The following is a 12,741-nucleotide window of genomic DNA, read 5'->3' as shown; positions in this document are numbered from 1 at the left end:
CGGTTTAATTTGGCTCTCCTAGTTTGTCGTTGTGACGACGCTTCAGACTCTTCATCTGCCTCCATGAACATCTGAGCCGCGTGCATAATGACGTTTGCGAAAAATGCTTCGTTCTCACCCGAAGATGACGAATACCACGTTGAAGAAGAAGATGAAGACATGACTAATTTTTATAAAAAAGTATGAAAGTTGAGAGAGAGATGGGGTTGAAGTGGGTAAAAAATGAGGTTTTGGGGTTGTATTAATAAAAAAAAAATTAATGAAATTTTGGGTTTAAAAAAAAAACCCTCAACCAGCCGTTGCCCTTTATAGTTGTTGCCCCCTTTCTTTTGTCCTTTTATGGTCCGTCACCAACGTCTCCAGCTGGACGGAGAGGACGACAACAAGGGGGAGGGGGGGATGGTGTTTCTACCGGCACCGTTCCGGGACGAAACAGGGATGTTCCCCATACCATGCAGCCTAATGCTTATTATTGAGGTAGCGGAATTAGGTTATTCACTTCCAAAATTATCGTCTATGGTTATATCGATTTTCTCATTGATGATTGTTGATGAACCCTCGAGATTCTTTTAAAATCACTAAACTAATATGTTTTTCAAGCATATTTTAGTTATCTCAACGTCTAGTAAAGGAAGCATGAGAACCAAATTGATTTACTACTTTTTTACATACTATAATAGTATAGTACATTTGTTAAATTGAGTAAGATTAAAATTAAGAGTTAATTGCTCGGATGGTTCCTGTGGTTTCACGTTTTTTCACGTTTAGTCTCTGCCTTTTGAAAATAGCAGGTATGCTTCCTATGGTTTGTCAATCGGATAGTCTCCTGACATTTGCACATCTACTCAGGGGACTATCCGAGTAACAAAATAACAAACCATAGAAAGCATATACCTGCTATTTTCAAAAAGTGGAGACTAACGTGAAATCACAGGGATCACCCGGGCTATTAACTCTTAAAATTACTTTACTATTATATCATAGAACTTGAGTAAGATTAAAACTACTATTATATCATACAACTTGAGAATGAATGCAAAATGGAAATTCAAATACGTTTGCAAAAGTCAACCCATGTGGAAAGACAACCCATCTCGATCGTCATAAATGTTTACTCAAGTTGTGTTCACATTCATAAATGTTTACTCAAGTTGTGCACGCAATCAGGCATTCACCTCTATTAATACCGACTAGTGGTTATCCCCGTGTGTTAGGCGAGAATTCAATTGATATCCACTCGGTAACAACCAAAGTAGATAAAGAAGGAATACTGTGATATCTGTACTGGTACCGATAATGTTCGAATGACATAAAGTTTTCGCGGTCTCGGTATGATGTTTGCACTAAATATAGCTTACAATACCAATACCAAAAAGACACTCTATTGGAATCCAACTCTATTTTCAATGAAATTTATACCATAAACCATAAAAAACGAATAGTGATACCGATATCAAAGTAGTTCGGACGGTACCGGTTCAGTTTGCCACAGTAAAAAAAAACCAAATATCAATTACATTTGACCCGTTCGATTTTGAATAAAACAAAACTTTAACAAGCCGTAGATAAAAATAAACATGTTGCGATGGTATATTCGAAATTCTAGAAGAACGAAAAGGGTTGACGGCCAACAATATAACCCGAATATAGTACATGTCAAAAACAAACAAGCATAACCTCTAAGAAAGATTGACACAACCACATAAATCAACCATAAAACCAATTCATAACATGCAAACATATACATCATAAAATCCTGCAATAAAGTTTTACTTTAAGTTTAAACAAAATCACATAAGTAAATAAAACCATAAAATCAATCCAAACATCAAATCATTGCAATCTAAACGACTTAAAGAGTTTAGTCGGATATATTAAAGTAGAAATCAAACAATTGAAAGTAAAACATGTTTAAAGTATAAAAATTTGAAGTACTCAAACCAAGTAGCAAGCACAAAGCCAACCGAATGATTCAGTCTTCAATATTCAATCTCCTTTAGCTTATTTGATCTTCAATAACTTCCCTCTTTGCGTTCCGGGACTTTTACAACCTCTAAAATCATATCATAATGTCAATGTATCCTCTTCCAATGTTCACCATGACCTTAACTTATATAGGCCTCGAATTAGGGTTTCTCGTACATTGTGTTCCCGAGTTTACTAACAGAAGGAAGTGTTAGCCAATGTAGGGCTAGCCCACTTGGTAAAGGCATTGCCTTTTAGAGGAGAGGTCTCAGGTTCAAATATGGGCATAGACGATTAGTTTATGATTATTGGTGTAATAGGGTAAGAGTAAGCGTTGCCAATTAAGAAAAAAAAAAGGAGTGGAAAATATTTTGCTAGAGAGTCTTTTAAATAGATGAAAGTGGAATGAAAATTTTTCTTCGTAACTTTCCTTCCATAATGTAAAGAAGTGGAAAGAAATTGAAGAAAGATAAATATAAGGTTTTATCATTTACTATTTTACCCTAGGGCTGTTCACGAGCTAAACTGAGCCAAGTCAAGGCAAGCTCGGGCTTGGATCGATTATAAACTGAGCTGGCTCGGCTTTGAAACCGAGCTGGAAATCTAAGCTCGGGCTCAGCTTTAATCATGCTAAATGTTTAATGTTTAATAAATGCGTTAGTATGATTGTGAAATATATTACTTGGTTTTTTTTTTTTTAATATTTTGTAAGTTGCGAATAAATATAAAAATAGGTAAATAGATGCAATTAAGTTAAACATGTGCTAATGATCAACTTCTCGAGCTTTAAATCGTTTTATACTATAAATTCTAGTGCTTTACAATGATTATTTAAAAAGGATTCTTAATTTTGGTTTCTGTCGTAAATATCCAGTTGTGAAAATGGCAAGCATGGTAATCACTTGGAAGTATTACTTAACACGGGCTTGGCTCGTAAATTGGTTGCTATATTTGAGACATTGGGCCAAAGTGTGGGCCGGGCGTTGAAGTGGTGCAGGCCCAGAAGGAAGACAAACCCGAAGCAAGCCCTTGTGAAAGTTTTAGGGTAAATTACACTTTTCGTCCTTTATGTTTGTAGCGGGTTACAATGGATAACCTTTAACTTTAATAATTACAGTCACAGTCCTTTATTTGCAAAACCTGTTACACCTTAGGTCCTTTGACTCTAACCTAACTAAAATTTTCAAAGTGAGGTCATGTGCAACCCATGTGAGGGCAAAACAGTCATTTAATAAAAAAAAGAATGTCAAACTTTAAAAATCATAAATCTAAACCATTATCATCATCATCATCATCATCTCCCCTTCTCCTCTGTACACTCTCTCTCCCCCTGTGTTATCATCATCATCATTATCATCGCAGATCGGAGACATTGTAGTCGGTCAATGTTACAGACTGGTCTATCTTACTGAAAGAAGATTACTATCAAAATGAAGGCGAAACTAGTCGACGACGATTCTGACAACCGGATTCCGTCACACGAGTTTCTCGCGAGACAAATTGCGAGAATCACAACGTTTCCTATACCAGAAGGAATTGGTTGGGCATTGAAATGATGAGATCTGAGTATGATTAGGAATGCAATTTGAGAGAAGTATGGTTTTAACGATTAGGGATAATAATTTGATTAATTATCAAATTAGATTGGTATTACTCACTATATACAACAACTAAGAGAATTTGTTTCACGTATTTACTAAATTAAAACGTTTTGGTTATGGGATTTTGATGGTAAAATTGTTTGGATTTTGAGTCGGAACGAGAAGGATTGTATTTAGTTGTCATGAATTTGATTGAATTTGATGAAGGAATGAAGGCTTTGCTTTTTTGGCTTTGTTTTTAGAGGTTTTTTTACAGGCTATCAATGGAGGTTTTTTAGGGCAAAACAACCGTAGAGAGAGAGAGAATAAGGGGAGAAAGGGAGAGAGAGTACAGGGAGAAGGGGAGATGATGATGATGATAATGGGTTAGATTTAAAATTTTTAAATCTGACATTTTTTTTTATTAAATGATTGGTTTGCCCTTACATGGGTTGCACATAACCTCACTTAACTGAAAGTTTTAACTAGGTCAGAGTCAAAAGACCTAAGGTGTAACAGGTTTTGCAAATAAAGGACTGTGACTGTAATTATTAAAGTTAAAGGTCATCCATTGTAACCCGCTACAAACATAAAGGACGGAAAATGTAATTTACCCAATGTTTTATTAAACTTTCAACACATGTCATCAAGTGTAAATAAAACCGGTTTGGGCCCGCCAAACTGATTCCTGACCCGAAATCGATCCAACAAAAAAACCAGTTTCGGCCTAATCAAACCCGTAAGTTTGGCATCAGTCTGTAGTCTTGTTTTTTTAAACCAGTTTACAACCCAAGCCGGTTTAAAAACAAGTAAAAAATCGTTTTTTTCCCGAACCGATCTATAACCCGACCCAAAACGATTCGATAGGTTCAGACATTTTCCCTTCTAAACCAGTTTATAGCTCGTACCGGTTTGACTCCATTATTACAAAAAAATTAACCCGACTTCGGTTTAAGCACTTAACTCGTTTATAAAAAAAGATATTGGATTTAAATAACCGCAACTTTCACCCATTGGCGGATATTAGTCCCAACTTTTGATTTGTACCACACTAAATCCTAACCCAATTAGTTTTTGCTGACGTGACACTTTGTTGGGTGACGTGGTAACTGTCGTGGCAAATTTGCTTACATGTCATCTTACTTGGCAGCTGACGTGGTGGCTGATGTCGCAACTGACGTGGCATTTTGATGATATGATAGCTGATATGGCAGCTGACATGACGTGACATCTTACATCAGCTAACTAAGTTAGAGTTTAGTTAGTTTGGGAGGGCTAGAGGAAAATAAGTTGAAAAAATTGGTGAAAGTTTGAATTATTTAATTAAATCCAATATCTTAAAAAAAAAAAAAAACCAGATTTGTGGATGCCATTGCTCCATGAAATGATCAAACAAGACGACAGACTCTTGGTCACTATCACATGTACCAGGTTCTAATTTCATTACATGATGCCATTGCTCCATCCATCAAATTATCAGCAGCTTCACTCCTCAGTCAGTCACTACCACTTCGGTAACATGATTCTCATCCTATCTCATCGATTTTTGTTTGTTACATGCTTATTTAATTGCCAGATTCAATCGCAGTCATGTTTTCAAATATTATGTTGTTTGTTGAATCATGGATGATCCATTTCACTGCTTTTAGCAGTATTTCAGTTTTAGTTCACTCATCGGATGTGTTAATTCACAAATGCCATCCTTGATTAAAAAGCCCCAAATCTCTACTCCACTCGATCTGCCTTTATTACCTACCTGATGATATTAGCCCGGATCAACATAGGAAATATATATATGCTTAAATCAGTAAATTGGCAGAGTTGCTAAACATTTAAACAACAAATTATCTGATTATTGTGTTTTGTATACTATCTTTCACTTCAGCTATTATCATGAATGATATTTTTTCTACTGTAAGTTTATGAAGGGGTATGGTCCCAAAACCTGCGCCGACCAATCAGGTCCCGCGCGGGACCATACTCTTCTCAAACTAATTTGGTAGCTTTCCCAGCCTCGCGCCGGCCAATCAGGTGCAACCTAGGTAGCGCGCGAGGTCAGGGCAAACACAAGACCATATTCCACACTTGGCTCCTTGGATGAAAACCCTCACTTCTTGGACCTTGCGTCGGCCAATCAGGTGCAACCTAGGTAGTGCACGAGGTCAGGGCAAACACAAGACCAGATTCCACACTTGGCTCCTTGGATGAAAACCCTCACTTCCTGGACCCTATGCAGTTAATATCGGTGATATATCGGTGAGATATCAGTTATATCGGTCCCCTAGTAAAATATCGGTGTCAAATATCGGTCATAATATCAGTACCGATATTATCGGTCATATTGACCGATATTTGACCGGTATAACCGATATATCACCGATATTTGACCGATATATCACCGAATTATTATTGTTAAATTGCTATATATGTAAATTTTGCATTATATTAAAATTACCGATATCCCACTGATGTCTCACCAAGATAACCTATATCTCAAATATCGATCCTTGACCGATATCCGATATTTTACCGCATTAACTACATAGCCTGGACCTTGCCCCGGCTACACGGGATATCGCCGATGGTCGCGCGAAGGATAGAAGCGCAGGTAATCCCAGGACAAGTACTAAAGGTACAAGTGGCAAAGCAGTGGACCAATGAACATCCAACAAGTTGTATCCGATCATGCTCCACGATTAACAATCGCACAGGAGACAAAAAGGTACACAAGGACGCATACGTGGCACCAATCAGCGTGCGCCGACAACTGCTCCACGATCTCCCCTTAGCCGCTGGTGACAGACGAGACAACAAGAACAACGTAGGCCACGTGGATCCATTCAGCATGCGCCAGCTCCCCTCTCGCCCAAAAGCACCAACGGTTGTGGCAGAGGGGACAAAACGGATATCCCTTGTTGTCGACTATAGGCCCAAGGCCCGTCAACCCATTTCCTTCCACACCACTCCGGCTATAAATAGTGAGCTTCACCTCCAGGTTTAAGGATTCCACTTCCTTGCTCTCTCACTCTTAATCACACACTTATATCCTCAAAGTATATACTTATTCTCACGGCGGAGGGTGGTTACGAATAGAACCCCTCTATTCCCCTCCTCGTAACGAGCTTAACGGCGTGTTTAGTGTTTTTGCACGATCATCACATCACAGCTTGGACGAGATAAAGAAGATTAACCTTATTTGTCGAGGCACAAACCACAAACTAATCACCAAGATTAGTTTGGTGTTTCTTCAGTTTATAAGTCTATTAGTGGGATTCCTGCGCGCTTTGTTGCGGTCCTTTGGTCATTATCGATCGGTGTGGTTCATTATAGTACCAGTACGATACTGGCAACAATCGTTGCCAATCGATACGTGTATTACATCGACTGAAAACAATAAAAACGAATACTTGTACTGGTACCAATGGTGTTCGGTCGGTATCGGTCCGTTGCGATACTGGTATCGTATAGACACTCGTTACGATACCAAAAAATACTTTATTGTGAATATAACTTTGTGTTCAATGAATTTTATACCGCCACGTCGAGAAAACTATAAAAGCGAATACGGTACCGTTACCAATGTTGTTTGGTCGGTATATGTTTGATTGTGATGATAAAAAAATCAACTATATATGGCCTGTTCGAATAGAACTTTTATCAAATCGTACATAATAATAAAAAACATGATGACACTAATAATAAAACAACTATACTGATGTTATACGGTACGGTACTTAAGACAATATCAGTAATATTAAAACAAATTATTAAAAGTTAAAATGAAAGAAATATGTTTAATGCTAAAAGTAAATATAATTGTCATCTATTGCAATATTGAAATGAAAAGAGTACGGAAAAAAAACTGTATATATTAGTATAAAAATCAAATTACTATTAATGATCACTTTCCAATTATATATACAAAGTTGGATTCCTCTGCGCTTTGCGGCGGGCTTTAAGTCAGTATCACATCGGTTGATTACGGTACCGTAACGATAACGGCTTACATCAATTGAAATCCATAAAAACAAATACTCGTACCGGTATCGGTGTTGTTCGGTTGATATCTGTTCAATTCGTTACGGCACCGGTATTGCGATTATAAAAATGATATTTTTAACATATTTAAGGTTAAAAGTAAATACAATAATAAAATTTGTTATAATATTGAAATGAAATAATAAACATATTGAAAAGCTATATATTACTAAAAAACTAAAGTTACTATTCATAGAGCCTTTTCAGTTATATATATTATATATTAAATTGGGTTGTTGTAGGGGTGTGGATTTCTGACACGACCAAAAAACACAACACGAACCTAACACGAAATTCGTAAGTTTAGGTTTAGTCTAAACGGGTTTAGGACAGTTTCAGGTGGAACCCATGCACCCGTTTAGCTAAAAGAGTCGGGTTGGCTGGTTGACCCATTTAACCCATTTATATTATACTGTATTTTTTTACAATATGTTTTATGTCATAAATTAAATTTGGTGTGTATATCATGCCGTAATTATAACATAAAAAGAGAAACTGATATAAGATTTTATAATTTAAATAAATGTAATTATATTATATATATTTGTGTTTTTCTTAGTAAATTTTAATTTTATTATATTAATTTGCAGAAAAATAGTAAATTCGGGTTGAATGGGTCGTGTTCGGGTCAACACGCTAATATTCGGGTCGTGTTCGGGTTTATATGTATGACACAATTTTCGGGTTCGTCGTGTTCAGGTTCGTCTAAAATTTTTGGGTTCAGGTCGGGTTGAACCCGCCAACCCACGAACACGACTCATTTAACACCCCTAGGTTGTTGACACGTTAATATGTTTTTCTTTGTAGCAATGATTGTGAAAGTAGCGGTAGCAGTGGTTGGCGGTTTGATTGGATGGGCTTATATGCGAATCAAGCCGCCGCCACCTAGAATATGTGGATCACCAGGCGGTCCGCCTATAACTTCGCCGCGGGTACGACTTGATGATGGAAGGCATTTAGCTTACAGAGAGTGGGGTGTCTCGAAAGATGAGGCTAAACACAAGATTATTGTAAGTCATGGCTTCGATAGCTCCAAAGACTTGACACTACCTCTTTCACAGGTATCACAAACTTATCTGCATTTTACGTTTTTTTTTAAATTACTTTTGCACTTTTGAGAGTTTAGTTCCCTGGCTGGTGTAAAAACATGAATTTATTTTTTTAGATTCTGGGACTAAAATACGTATTTGACAAGATGGGAAAAAAAATAAAAAAAAAAAGCCCTCCACTTCTCATGTTAAGCCCAATTTGTATGTTAAGACACATTTGTACCGGAACCTAACCCTACTTAATATTATACATTTTTATGAGATTGTTTGACTGTTTCAAATGTCTAAAATGCCCTTCGATAATGACAGGAACTTATTGAGGAGCTGCAAATTTACATTCTTTCATTTGACAGAGCAGGTTATGGAGAGAGTGATCCGCATCCAAAACGCACCGTCAAAAGTGAAGCATTTGATATTCAAGAATTAGCTGATAAATTGCATATTGGTCCCAAATTCTATGTAATGGGATTATCAATGGGTGCATATGCTACTTGGAGTTGCCTTAAGTACATACCACACAGGCATGATATGAAATAACTTCTAATAACATTTTGTCTCTTGGTCAACAATGTTACGTTCTTACAATTTTTATATAAAAAAAATGTGATTGAAGGTTGTCAGGGGCTTCACTTATAGTTCCGTTTGTGAATTACTGGTGGCCATGTTTACCTGCTGATATGGCTAAAAAATGCTTCGAGCTACTGCTTGCTCAAGACAGGTGGACATTTTGTGTGGCACATTACGCCCCGTGGTTGTTTCATTGGTGGATGAATCAAAAAATATTTCCATCATTAAGTATGTTGGCGGGAAAATTGGATATATTTTCCGAATCAGATTTGGAGTTCTTCAAGAACCAGCCACCAAACCCAGACGATAATCAGGTAAATAAATTATCACTATTTTGCATGATTGAGCTTTAACTACGCCCCAACTGTTTGGGATTGCTTATTGCACTTTGATATAGTAAGTCGTTTGGTGGCAAGCAATCCCAAACACGCCCTATAGATATATACTGTGGATTGATCGACTTCTGTAATTAGTGCTTGGTTTTAATGCTGCCATTGTGCTTGCAAAAATTCTAAAAATATACCATACACTGTAATTGTATTGTTGAATATCTGTGCCAAAGCTTTAAAAAATTACTCATTTCCGTAGCTTTCAATGTTGTTCCTTTTACAAATTATGAACATAAAGCTTACTCCTTCTCATAGCTATATAGGTATTTATAATAAAAGAAAATGCGTTTCATTTAGTTTTTGAAAAACAAATCCAATAATTATACGTATTGGTCAATACAATAAGTAAATCACAACCGCATTATTTTGTTTTACCCTCATGAAATATGTTGAAAACCTTACTAATGGCCAAGATGACTCTATATGAATATCTGTAACCTGTTATTTTACCAAGAACAAGTGAGTTATTTCCTAAATTCAAATGTGGTCAAAGTTATTTTCATCACAAAGTTCATAGCTGCATTTAGTTGCACAAATAATAGAATATAGTAAAGAGTAAACTTCCGTTTTGCTCCCTGTGGTTTGGTCACTTTAACGGTATTGCCCCAAACCTTTAAAAATAGCAATTTTACTCCCTGATCTATGAAACCCTTCATGATTTTACTCCCCGCCCCTAAACGTCATCGATTTTAAACGTTAGGGTTTTAAAAGGTAATTCATTAATATGGGTTAGGAAAAGACATAATTGCCCATCCGGTGTTTTGCACGTGACAAACTTTAACATTTAAAATGGATGACGTTTAGGGCAGGGAGTAAAATCATGAAGGGCTTCATAGATCAGGGAGTAAAATGGCTATTTTTAAAGGATTGGGGTAAAACCGTTAAAGTGACTAAACCACAGGGAGCAAAACGGAAGTTTACTCTATAGTAAAATTTTGATGAACTATGAAAAGTTGTAACAGTATGAACTGTGAAATAATTTGAAATTTACAATAACAGTTACAATCCCTAAGAGATGGTGGGTAACATTTAGAAAAAAAAAAAATCCTACCACTATGTTTTGATATTGTAATTAAGAACATTTTTTTAGATTTAAAGTAATGCAGAAAGCCAGAAACGGTAAGTATTAGGCAAACATTAGGAAAAGAATTATGTTGCAGTATTATGTAATCATATCAACGGTAGTCATTTTGACCTTAAAAGTCAACTCGATCGTTTTTACCTTACAAGTTAACTCCTACTTAATATGTTTCAAACATTAGGAAAAGAGACGTCAGCAAGGAGTTTATGAATGTCTGTATCGTGACATAATGGCTGGTTACGGAAAATGGGAGTTTGACCCGTTGGATATAAGTAATCCATGGCCAGACAACAATGGTGCTGCGCATATTTGGCAGGGCTGCGAAGATAGAGTCATACCATATAAAATAAATCGGTTTCTTTCTGAAAAGCTTCCGTTTGTTCGGTATCATGAGGTTCCAGGCAAAGGGCATTTCTTAGCTTTTGACAGCGGGTTATGCGAAGAAATCTTTAGGACCCTTGTGGCTGGATGAACCGGTTTATATTGGTTACATTATGCATGCTATATGCTACAATGTCATATGATGTTTAGATATTATTTTGCGATATTAGTAATGTTCTCTGAACCGAACATATATATGTTGACGTATATTTAGTAGCTAAATACTAGAGCTATTCTTATGTATATTTCAACTTTTGAAATTGATCATATTTGTTTAGCTATAATAAACTTTTATTAAACACAAACCAAAAATGTTAAAACAGATCATCAAACTGCATTTTACATCTTTTGCAGGTTTACTCACTCACATAACGATACCAAAGGGTGATCAAACCGCATTTCATTCAGATGTCCTCTGTCCCAAAACAGAAATGTCTTCGTATCGCTTCTGCATGGCACGGTGATATGTTAGAACAAAACTACAATTGCAGACAATTCTTTTAAGATGAAACGCGTATTGTAATTGTGTGCAACAGAACATAATGGAAAATAGTACGACGATGTAGAGTTCAAGACGTTACCCCAACATTGTTTTTCTCCCAGAGTTTACGAACTCCGTAATCAACGGCCTGAAACGCATCAACACAAATCCATTGGTCATAAAATGCAATTATCTTTCTCAATACAAATCCATTGTTCAATAACATATGCATGTGTTTGATTATCTGCATGACTAATATGGGAGGACGGAACTCTGACCCGTTCACCGACAAGAGCACCAACGATGACGAAAGTGGCGTAGACAGAAGTACGTCGCATAACGACTTTATATAGTCCTTCAAGCAGGCCTCCGCTTCTTCGAGATGACGGACTCATGGTGATGATGATGTTATTCTCCCTTTAATGTTTGGTTTGCTATCAAAGAAGGTGATGGTTAAATGACTTTAATTTAGATTTTGGGTAAATTTATGTTTTGATCTAACAATTAATTGGAAACTCCAACTTTTATGCCTTGTTTGTGACTGACTTCGTCCCACACCATTCATTTGTCATACGAGAAAAAATGTGTGGTGATTTTGTACATAAATGTTTAGATCTAAACGCGATGGGAATTCATGAAAGAGACTTGAGTTAGTTTTAATTAACATGTTTAGCTAAACAAATCACTCTCGAGTGAATATGTCGTGTTTATGCGTTTACTTATTTATTTTATCAAATTTTAAAAGATATATTACAACTTAAATTAAGATTTACTAACGTTACGTGTCCATCATGTCGTCATAATACGCGAACCAGAATTCCAAGTTAAGTACAAATCCATTTTACGTATTTTTTAAGTAGAGGTGTTTAACATTCAAACTTGACTTTAAAAACTCGAAATTCGATTCGATTTTCAATTTCAAGTTTAATTAGCAACTGATTCCAAATTTGATTTAGATTTCGAATTGAACTTTAGATTTTTGTGACTTCGAAATACATTTTTTTTTTTATTTTTAGTAATTGTTATTCCAGCTTTGGCTAGGTGGTAGAGCCTCTTGTCTCTCAGGGAGAAGATCAAAGTTCAATTTCTGGCATGGAGTAAAACTAATAACGCATTGATATAGTATAGAAATAGGAGTAGAGTAATATTCACGGTAAAAAAAAAAGGGAAACAAATTAACCCACCACATATTTGGGCCATCATTTGTAAT

General features: G+C 36.2%; 1 protein-coding gene across 2 annotated transcripts; it reads left to right on the top strand.

Annotated features, from left to right (window-relative positions):
- Positions 1 to 4,904: 4,904 nt before the first annotated feature.
- On the top strand, positions 4,905 to 11,317 carry LOC110904180. Of its 2 annotated transcripts, none has more exons than XM_022150009.2 (5): positions 4,905 to 5,059; positions 8,391 to 8,644; positions 8,942 to 9,153; positions 9,246 to 9,513; positions 10,851 to 11,317. In XM_022150009.2, the coding sequence occupies exons 1-5, from the start codon at positions 4,993 to 4,995 to the stop codon at positions 11,139 to 11,141; spliced, it is 1,092 nt and encodes a 363-aa protein (XP_022005701.1). In that variant the 5' UTR covers positions 4,905 to 4,992; the 3' UTR covers positions 11,142 to 11,317. The 2 variants fall into 2 exon arrangements, with proteins under 2 accessions (XP_022005701.1, XP_022005702.1); XM_022150010.2 differs by lacking the exon at positions 4,905 to 5,059 and adding an exon at positions 8,164 to 8,282.
- The last annotated feature ends 1,424 nt before the right edge of the window (positions 11,318 to 12,741 follow it).

Source organism: Helianthus annuus, chromosome 14 (assembly GCF_002127325.2).
Source record: "Helianthus annuus cultivar XRQ/B chromosome 14, HanXRQr2.0-SUNRISE, whole genome shotgun sequence".
NCBI classification, from domain to species: Eukaryota; Viridiplantae; Streptophyta; class Magnoliopsida; order Asterales; family Asteraceae; genus Helianthus; species Helianthus annuus.
This window is presented reverse-complemented; position numbering and strand designations above follow the sequence as displayed.

Bases quoted from the DNA above. Each gene is read 5' to 3' on its own strand.
- LOC110904180 (XM_022150009.2), top strand. From the start codon at position 4,993: ATGATGCCATTGCTCCATCCATCAAATTATCAGCAGCTTCACTCCTCA. The intron at 8,645-8,941 runs GTATCACAAACT...CGATAATGACAG, and splicing joins TGACACTACCTCTTTCACAG to GAACTTATTGAGGAGCTGCA. The intron at 9,514-10,850 runs GTAAATAAATTA...TTCAAACATTAG, and splicing joins CAAACCCAGACGATAATCAG to GAAAAGAGACGTCAGCAAGG.